This window comes from Nicotiana sylvestris, chromosome 3 (genome assembly GCF_000393655.2).
Source record: "Nicotiana sylvestris chromosome 3, ASM39365v2, whole genome shotgun sequence".
Taxonomy (NCBI): Eukaryota; Viridiplantae; Streptophyta; class Magnoliopsida; order Solanales; family Solanaceae; genus Nicotiana; species Nicotiana sylvestris.
In genome coordinates, this window is record NC_091059.1 from 88841368 (window position 1) to 88851659 (window position 10292).

Consider the following 10292-nt stretch of genomic DNA (forward strand, 5'->3'; position numbering starts at 1 on the left):
TCAAACCCGGATCAAGGCATTAAATGGTTATACCATCCCCATATCTTTTCAATAAATGCATTTGTACTATGTTGAGATTCCTTGTTATTTTGTAAACATCTGATACTCAATATTAAATATACAAGAACATTATCTCTACTCTCTAACATATTCTCTTGATCTCATTACTTCCATTTATTGCTTATATTCATTGTGTTCTATTTATTGTTCATCATTTATTGCTTATCATTGTTCATAAAGAGCCATCATCGTAGCTCTCATAACTGTTAGTCCTCCTTCATCGCTCTAAACCGGCCATCCAACTCGACCTCGAGGCCTCATATACGACAGCTCGAGGCCCCGATCCCCAGCCGTTTGGTTCGATTATCACATCGTTTCTAAGCTATAATCTTGCTTTCTAATCTTTTACTTAGCATCCATTGTCTAACAACTAGCATAAAAATAGATCACGTATTTTTAGAACCACAAAATAAAATTTAATTGTTATTACAATTTTTACAGTAAACAGAAATGGCGGATGACCATTAGGCTTATCTGACTAGCTAGTTTTGTTCTTTGCCTTTTTTTTTATCCACCGACTTATTAGAACCCGTCATTAGGGGCAGATCCAGTGAATTAGTTATGGGTTCCCGTGAACCCAATAATTTTTGTCAGGATTCGGTATTTGTATTGAAAAATTCATCAAGTACAAAAGAATATTTGGCTTGGAGCCCAATACGTTAATCCAGTTATTATTATATATTAATTTAGTAAAAATAGCACGGTATAGCCAGTTTTCGGACTGGTCATTCAAAAATAGCTAGCATTTACCAAATCAATGAAAAATAGCCACTATTTTGCTGCAACAAAGACCGGTCCAGCATAATATACTGGAGTTCAGGGCACCTGTGTATGAACTCCAGCATATTATGCTGGACCGGTATACTTTGCTAGCTCCAGTATAATATACTGGAGACTGGAGCACCGGTGCTCCAAACTCCAGCATATTATGCTGGACCGGTGTACTTGCTGGAACTCCAGTATATTACACTGGAGTTCTAGTGTACTTATGCTGGAACTCCATCATATTATGGTGGAGTTCCAGCATACTTATCCTGGAACTCCAGTATAATATGCTGGAGTTCAAATATAATATGCTGGAACTCCAGCATAATATACTAGCGTATTTTTCGAGTTTTGAATAGTGTTTTCGCTCAGATTTATCTTTACATGAAAAGTGGCTAAATTTCGATTACTTTTGAAACTGAGCTATTTTTGAACAACCAATTGTAAATCTGGCTATTTTTGAATTTCTTCCATTAATTTAAGATTTCTGTAGGAGCCCACAAGCTTAAAATTTTGGATCCGCCTCTGCCCGCAACGGTAAACCTTTGAATTGCTACCAACCAAATCAGAGGGAAAACGACAGAATCATCTCTTTGTTCAATTTGTATATGCAAGATTTATTTAATTCGCTGTGGTTTACTTTAGATTCTTAAAAGCACATATTTCAAATATCATTACTTTTTATTGTTCTTTGCTGTTATAAACCTCAATTGCTTAGCAACAAACCTGTCTCTTCATAATTATTTTGGTTTTTATCATATTTTTTATCCATTGCTCTTTTTTTTTTAAAAAAAATAAAATAAATTCCAACCCATGTTCAATAACCACAATATTGGAGCTTCGATTAATCCAGGTTTGCGTCGTATAAGACTCATTAAAAGAAAAATACTCCCCACCAGAATTTTTTTTCATTTCCAAGCACGAAATCGAAGCTTGGAACTTCTAGTTAAGTATTTAGGGATATTATCTACCCACTACAACTGTTGTGAGTCTCTATTGTTTTTCATTCTCAGCTTAATAAAAACGTATGGTCGCTTATTACCTTTTTCCATGATTAAATATTGGAAGAGCTATTCCCTTTTTTTTAAAAAAAAAAAAAATGCTACATGATCCCAGGAGGCAAAATAAAGTAATAGGACAACTAACAATGTTTTAAAAGGAAAAAAAGAAAAGGAACACCACAGTACAAGCTAGTACATATATTTGTTACTATATCTCATTTACTACTATAGGTATGCTCTGGCATTGAGGCGAACATAGGAGGGATGCCCTGTTGATGTCGAAAAACGTTTAGTGGGTCAATTTTTGTCTTAGCTTTGACCAATCTATCATAGTTATTCAAGAAATACTTTTCACCCCAGACCCTTGCTCTCTCCACGGCATGATCAGCAGAGGCAGTAATACTAGTATTTAGCATTAAGTAGTCGTCCATCACTCCAAGGTCCAGATCCATATAGTTGACATAAGCTGCCCTAGGTGAACTAGAAACATGGGGTGCCATTGTATTGTAAAACTCTCTTATCCACTCTATGTACCCATTGCTCTTGGCAATATTATTATTGTCCTTTTCTTTCCACACTACTAGATATTGAATTCTGAATAGGTTACCCTTTCTATGAGGGAAAGCAATAGCTTCCTCGCTAATTCTCTGCATGGCTGCACCATAAGGGTCAAAGATGACATATCCATTTGGTTCTTTCTCAAGAACATCAAGAGCTGTCATAATCCCTCCCACTGAAATTGGGGTCTTCACATGGTCTGATTTGGCTTTGAAGTATGATTTGTTTTCAAAGTAACGCTCTTTCAAACGAGAGACATCGGAGGTGTTCGCAACGTTATCTAATTCGGAGAAGAAAAGTGTTGATTCAATCCAACTCATTTCTTTGCAGTCACTTTCCACAACTCCCAACTCCGGAAAGGCCTCATTCAAGATGGAAATGGCTTCGGTTTTTGTACCTAGGTAAAATCCGCTGAATTGGGCATTTATTTCAATAGGAATGTTTCCTTTACTAGCAGAGCTCATGGAGATCGATAGATAAAAGTCATCGTCTAACTTTGGTGCAACAAGTTGCCATTTGTGAACTAGTTGGGACACATATCGTTTGGAGCCAGGGCTAGGGACTATGAAACTAGTCACAGTCTTGGGCACTTTGAGCAATCGGATTTTCCAGGCGTAAATGATTCCCCAAATTCCTCCACCACCACCTCTGATGGCCCAAAACACTTCTTCTCCCATGGCTTTGCGGTCTAATAGCCGTCCTTCCGCATCAACAAGAAGAGCATCCACCACGTTATCAGCAGCAAGTCCATATTTTCTTGATAAAAATCCAAAGCCACCCCCGGAAATGTGGCCCCCAACCCCAACTGTTGGGCAAGAACCAGCTGAAAATCCATGAACGTCACTGGCCCGGGAAATGGCATAATAAGTCTGGCCAAGTGTAGCGCCACCTTGTACCCACGCGGTTTCGGAATCCAAATCTACCGAAACATCATCTAATTTCATCAAATCAATGACCACAAATGGGGAACCATCAAAGGAAACGTAAGAAGTCCCTTCATAACTGTGTCCTCCGCACCTTACTCTGATTTCATAAGAACCTTGTCTGCAACACAGAACGCTGCTCACCAGCTGCTCCTTGCTCTCTGGTACGATAATGACCGTTGGTTTTGGTTTAGAGGACGCTGCGAATCGGAGATTCTGAATGGAGAAATCAAGCAAGTTATAGTACCTATTACCAGCATGATTCCTTGTTGGATAAACAGAGAAGTTACTGACTTTGTAATTGATCAAACAGGTGGAAATGGTATTGAGATTTGTAGCAGAGACGGAAGGTACAAGAAGAGAAGTAAATAAGAAGCTGATCATCATCAGAATTATGAGCAAACGCTGAAGAGACATGGATATATTTCGTTTCATTGCAGCTTTCGTTTACTTCCAACTTCTTGTTTGACCTCTCCGGATTCCATTGGAGGTACAGATAAGCTTTATACAAGGAAGAGTGCATAGTAGAGGTCAGCAGTTTGAGGACAAAAAGATGAAGGAAACAAGGAAATGAAACAGAATAAAAGGTGCCGGCCTAAGCCTAATCCTTTCTTAACACTTATTATATCTGCATGAAAAAGTATGGAGTGATAGACGCCTACCGTAACGTGACAAAATAGCAGGAGAATCAGGGTAAAATAGGAACAGTGCCGGCCAATTTCAGCATACAACAATTTTAGCAGATTCAAGCGCTCCATGAGAACTGCTATTTTACTTTGTTCATGAAGTAAATCTAAACTGAAGTCAGTCTCCTTTACTCTGCCTCAGTTGTTAATTTGTTCACTTGTCAAAGCAATCAGTGTGCATTATACTCTACAACACATAATAGTACTTCAAAATTTAAGGGACGTGGTTTGATATTTTTTATACACTTAAAAGGCTACTTAGTTTAAGATTTTGTGCTTTTATTAATTTGACCATTACAATACTAGGTTTCAGCCTCATGTCCGAGGTAACTTTCAAATGTTGAATTTGGTTTTCATTAATATTGATGGTAATGACCATATATGTTTAATTTGGAGCACTTAAAATGTGAAAAGTTATGGCCGAACTCGACCTGTTTGTTATGGTCTCACCCATCACTACCAATGGCAGCACACCTTGTCAACAGAAGTAAATTGACTTTTGGCCATTAAACAATCTCAATTCACAATTTTTGTGCACTGATCCTTAGCTTGTTCCTTGTGTATATATAGCCTGTTCCTTGTGTATATATTAGGGGTATTATCATCCTCTCTGCCCTTCTAGGGGCAGGAGCAAGACTGCGTACATCTTACCCTCCTCAGACCCCACTTATGAAAAACTATTGGGTTTGTTGTTGTATTCAGTAGAAACTTATGCGTACATATTACCATTTTGTTAGATTAAGTTAAGCCAATATAATTGCTTATTTACAGATAACTACTGGTATTGCTGCAGCAATTTTTATTAGTGAAGCTGATTCTTCTTCTTGTCACGACTCATTTGCGTGCCTCTCAAAAGGCTTTACTAAATTATGAGAACATTAAAGGAAAGGACATCTCGACACCAATAACATCAAACATGAAATATCAAAAACATAATGCTTATTTATATCCACTTAGACAAAGCATCTAAACCTTCGGCTAGAAACTAGCTAATTTTTTTTTTTTTTGATTTGCACCGGGTGTCCGAGTCTCTAAGAGCCCCGACTAATCCCAGGGGTACACAGGCCCTAGGCAAAGAGTTTCTCGCAAGTGCACCACGGTTAATTCAGGTTTTACCCAGTCCGATGGCCCTCAGAAATTGTTTGCACCCAATGGGTTTCGAACTTGAGACCTTGAAAGGGAGCAAACCCCAAGATTTACATAATATACTTCTAGACCAGGGACACCTTCGCTCCAAGGAGCTAAGCTACTTAAGAATTAGCATGTACATTACAAGGAGTGAGCTGTGTACAAAAGGGAACGGCACAAATTAGGACCTTCTCCACTTGTCCAACTCTTGTGTAGTTGCTTTGATTAGCTTTTTGGTGTTCACAACAAGCTCATCGATGAGTTCCCCTACCTCATCCCTGACAATATTACGAATATGGCATTAGGAAATACACCTTAATGGTTAGAAACAAAGCACATATCATGTTATGTATATTGGTAAACCACCCTCAATTTGATCCCCTGGTTCCAAACTCAATTCCAAAGAGGACACAATTAGCTAGAGCCAAGAGAGACACCCATCAAGGATAGTTCCAACAGTTCGTATTTAACGAGAGAAATTTGGCTGTTGAATGCTAACAATAAAAAAGACACTAAGTGTAGGAGGAGACCAGTTTGTTTGTGTCCCTCTTCTCAGCCTTCTTTTGTTTGGAATTGCGCAACTTCTGCCTCACTGAAAATATTGCAGGCGCATCACGATGAACACGTTCTGCTTTCTATGCAGAATTAAAAGGAAATTTTCCCCAGTGATCAACTTGTATAGCCAACAGAAACATTCCACTTGATGACAAGGTCAACATTAGGTCAAGTCTAGAATTGCAGAGCAACATGCAAGATTAGAATCCAGGAAGATAAGCCCAACACTACACTGAAAGTCCTTATAGGCCACATAAAAACAAGAATGTTGGTTAAAACATCTCATTGAGGTACAGTGGGAGAGTAAGAAGTAATCTAAAATATTTATCTAAGCTTAGAAGATAAGTAGTTGAGTATTTTATTTTATCGAACTCTAGTTCTACCGCGTTGGCTGTTGCACTTGATATGACAGCTACATATTATTTTACTGATACTACAATGGGAAAAGGAAGGACTGTTCTTTATGCTTCTTTTAACCCTGTTAATTATCAAATGGCCCTGAAACTTCAGAAGGAACTAAATACTATAAAAATAATGGAATTCCCATCGGTCACGAATAACATAAATTGAGCAGGCAAAACTTACTGATTAGGGAAATTGGCATGGCTGTTGAAGAGCTTTCCAACATTAGAGTATTTACGGTTGTCGTCATAAGCAATTCCTCTTCCAACAGCATAGCCAAAACCAAGACCAATTCCACACCCAGCACCGAACCCAAAACCCAGTTCCAACCCAGGAAGCCCCGGACCAAAGCCAGTGCCTTAACGAAAGAAAGAAATACTAGCTCTGAGTTAATTACTCAAAAATGAAAAGTCAGGAAAAGGGAAGAATTAATTGAACCTCCGATAAGGCCGATTCCGAGACCAAAACCACAGCCTATGCCAAGTCCAAAAGCAGGTCCAATCTTCCCAAATTGCTTCGACTTAACTATCGGTAGCTTCCATACCAAACCCTTTTCTTCGTCTCTGCCGTTCATTTCTCTCTCTCCCGATTTCTAATTTTCGTCTCTCTTTCAGATTAGTTTTATCTTAGAGTAAATGACAGCTCTAGCCCACACCTTCGGAACATATCCACTTTAGACCTTCATGTTATATTGTAAGCCGATTTGGTCCTTAATCTCCCTCGCATATGTCGGGGAAATGAAGAAGAATTGACCAAAATGATCCGTTACGAGTCGACTCTGATTTCAACTAAAATTATCCTTGAAATTGCACATCAAATGAACAGTTTTTATATTTTAGATGCTACTGTTTTCAAAAAATTAAAAGCCTTAGTTTTCGAAAAAAATGAAAAGGCATAGGAAGAATATCTGAATTGATACATGTGCTTGCATCGGATTTTAAAGTAAGTTCTTATCTCCTTTTTTTTTTCTTTAATTGAATTTTAACACTTCTACCTCACGAGATGAGAATTAACTAACGGGACATGATCATGCACATATTAATCAAGTAGCAGGCAATATTGACTGCTTCATCTCACGAACAAGATCCTTCGTAACTAACTTGTTCAGCAAAGAAAAACTTGTATGCCCCAATCGTTTATGCCATAAATCAATATCATCAATGACACTTAGGCATGTTAAATCACCATCATTCAGTGAATCAAAGTCCACAACATATATGTTCTTGAATCTTTTGGCTATCAACATTACTTCACCAGATTTGAGATTGGTAATAGTGCAAGATTGAGACAAGAACTTCACTTTATTTTCTTTGTCACATATTTGAGACACACTCAACAAGCTATATTTCAAGCCATTCACATAGTACACATTCTCAATTGCATGGGATACTATTTTGCCAACACCAAGAATATAGCCATTCTTGTCATTTCTAAAGGACACACTCCCACCTTGGAAGGCCTTGAGTGAGAGAAGTCATCCATTCTTTCACTCATATGATTCGAGCAGCTACTATCTATGTACCATTTTTGATTGCTTTCTCTAAGTCCAACATGCACACAAAATCACTAATTAGACTTAGGAACCCAAGCCTGCTTGGTTCTCTTATAATGATAGAACAAGCGGATCAAACTTCTTTTTGCCCATACAGGCAATACATATTTTCTTCTTAGAGAACTAGGTTCCTTAACAGTATACTTCTTTTCAATAAAAACTTAATTTTTTTTGTAGAGACTGAATTTAGATTTATTGGAAACAACCACTGTATCCTCACAAGGTATGGGTAAGTTTTGCGTATACACTACCCTCCCCAGACTCCACTGTGTGGGATAATACTGGGTATGTTGTTGTTGTTGTTATAAAAATCCTTGTAATGACCAGTTTGATCACAGTGAGTACACAACCAATTATCAGCCACAGTTACATACTTGCTATGGGGATTATACGAGGCTTTAGCCTTTTGGAAACTGATTCCTTGTATGTTTCTGCTATTACTCTTGTACATAGACGTTATTATATCATAGGACCAGGTCTATTTGAGTGACTTATCAAGATCATTTTTAACCCTTTTTTAGATCCTCCTAAAGTTGTCTATTCTTTTCAAGCTCAGCAGCAAGACTTGTTTTAACTTTCTTAAGCTCATTCTCAAGCTCAAGTTAAGCCTCACTAGCCACTTCTTCTCCTTTCATCCATTTTTTCATGTGATTTTTCAACAAGGTATTTTCTCTAGTTACTTCTTCCACATATTCCTTCAAGCCTACAATAGAAATTATTATATCATAACTCTCTTGTTCTACGTCACTAATTTCTCTAATTAAAGCATTTTTCTCATTAATGAGGCTATGATAGGCATCAATTAACACATTTGCTAAGGACATCAATTTTTTCTTAGAGTGAGTTTTCAAATTTCTTTGAACATCAAGAAAACTTACCTTACCTTCCTCCTTGTCCTCCTCATCATCAGATTTAGCCATGAGTACAAAGATTGACTCATATTCTGAAGATTCATTGTTAGCAACCATGATAGATGTATCTCCTTGCTCATCCTCACCTTCAGATTCACTGGAAGAATCTCCCCAGGCAGCCAAAGATTGCTTCACCATGTTATTAGCATCATCTCTTTTTTGAACTTCCTGTTAGAGACCTGGTTACTCTTAACTGCCTTATCAATGTTGGTTTTGTAGTGATTCTGCTTATGAAGAGGACAATATTTAATGGAGTGTCCAGACTTTCTATACTTATGACAATAATCATTTCCTTTGAAATTCCTGCTGGAGCTTCCTTTCTTTGGAATCCCACCATTTCTTTGAATCATTTTTTGGAATCTTCGAGTGAGATACACCATGTCGAATTCATCATTACTTGAGTCATTGTTGGCAGCCTTGAGAACCAGATTCTTTTCCTTCTTGGGCTCTTTTCTTTCATGATCTTTCTTTCTCTTCATCTCGTAGGTTTTGAGATTTTCAATAAACTCATGAATAGTCAGATTCTACAGGTCTTTGGCTTTAGTGATCGCATTAACCTTGATCTCCTAGGAACCTGGTAGAACATTGAGTATTTTCTAGACCAGCTTGTTTCTTGGGATGACTTCTCCAAGGGAGTGAAGCTCTAAAGGTGAATCGTGTATGCATATCCTGAATGGACTCATCCTCTTTTATCTTGAAAAGCTCATACTCTATAGTAAGCATATCAAATTTAGACTGATTAATCTGAGTGGTTCCCTTATGGGCAATTTGAAGAGCTTCCTAGATCTTCTTAGTATACTGATAAGCTGAGCTGCGGTTGCATTCATCTAGTCCAATGCCACAAACAAGAATCTTCTTTGCCCTGAAGTTCTTATCAATAGCCTTTCTATCAGCATCATTGTACTCCTTTCTTATCTTTAGGACTGTAACTGTTCTCTCACCAACTATTTTCATGGGAACAAAAGGACCATCACAGATCATGTGCCACAGCTTTGAGTCCTCAGCCATGATGAAGTTATGCATTTTTATTTTTCACCAACCATAGTATTGGCCGCTAAATCTTGGGGGTCTATAAGTCGATTGTCCTTCCTCAAAGTTTGGTGGAGCAGCAATGATGAAGATCCTTTCTAGGTGTTAACCTTTTAGAAAGAACCTACTCCGATACCAATTAATAAAAACTAGGAGTCCACCAAATAGTATAGGGAATCGGGTTCTCTATCTGTTCCCATAGTATATAAGTAAAAAGTAAAACCAAACAGTATAGGGAAATAGGTTCTCTATCTGTTCCCACAGTAAATAAGTAGACAGTAAAAGACAGATGATATTTACGTGAAAAACTCCTTGCTCAAGGGATTAAAAATCACGACCTACCCTAGTAGGATTTCACCTCTACTAAATAGAGCAAACTTCAGATTACAACCTATTGTGATCTAGGAATTAAACTCTTAATCCATTACCCCTTACAATAACTCTATTGTAAACCATTTGCAATAACTCTATTACAAAGCAACAAACCTTGACTAACTCTAGTCAAGAAACCAAACCAACAATGGTTGAATCTGTCCCACAAAGACACTTCTTGAAAGTAGTGTAGGATTACAAGTGAAGAAAAAAATGACAAAGGCTCAATAAACCTAAGGACTTAAGATATCTTCAATCTCTGATTTGGTCCTTAAGGTTATAGCAACTTTGTTCTTGAGAGAGCATTGAAGGTTGTGGCGGCTAGCACTTGAGAGTACGATTTTTAACTT

At 37.7% G+C, this 10292-nt stretch overlaps 3 protein-coding genes across 5 annotated transcripts; all 3 read right to left on the bottom strand.

The window, feature by feature from the left end:
• Positions 1-1970: 1970 nt before the first annotated feature.
• On the bottom strand, positions 1971-4355 carry LOC104232257 (berberine bridge enzyme-like D-2). 2 transcript variants are annotated; one of them, XM_009785406.2, is made up of 2 exons: positions 3602-4355; positions 1971-3523 (listed from the first exon to the last, which is right to left on the bottom strand). In XM_009785406.2, the coding sequence occupies exons 1-2, from the start codon at positions 3740-3742 to the stop codon at positions 2042-2044; spliced, it is 1623 nt and encodes a 540-aa protein (XP_009783708.1). In that variant the 5' UTR covers positions 3743-4355; the 3' UTR covers positions 1971-2041. The 2 variants fall into 2 exon arrangements, with proteins under 2 accessions (XP_009783708.1, XP_009783707.1); XM_009785405.2 differs by having other exon boundaries at positions 1971-4355.
• Positions 4356-4888: 533 nt separating this feature from the next.
• On the bottom strand, positions 4889-6748 carry LOC104232258 (uncharacterized). 2 transcript variants are annotated; one of them, XM_009785407.2, is made up of 3 exons: positions 6517-6698; positions 6262-6436; positions 4889-5399 (listed from the first exon to the last, which is right to left on the bottom strand). In XM_009785407.2, the coding sequence occupies exons 1-3, from the start codon at positions 6650-6652 to the stop codon at positions 5303-5305; spliced, it is 408 nt and encodes a 135-aa protein (XP_009783709.1). In that variant the 5' UTR covers positions 6653-6698; the 3' UTR covers positions 4889-5302. The 2 variants fall into 2 exon arrangements, with proteins under 2 accessions (XP_009783709.1, XP_009783710.1); XM_009785408.2 differs by lacking the exon at positions 4889-5399 and adding an exon at positions 5406-5850 and having other exon boundaries at positions 6517-6748.
• Positions 6749-7120: 372 nt separating this feature from the next.
• On the bottom strand, positions 7121-9020 carry LOC138887648 (uncharacterized). Its single transcript, XM_070169417.1, has 3 exons — positions 8721-9020; positions 8509-8670; positions 7121-7537 (listed from the first exon to the last, which is right to left on the bottom strand). The coding sequence occupies exons 1-3, from the start codon at positions 9018-9020 to the stop codon at positions 7121-7123; spliced, it is 879 nt and encodes a 292-aa protein (XP_070025518.1).
• Positions 9021-10292: the final 1272 nt, after the last annotated feature.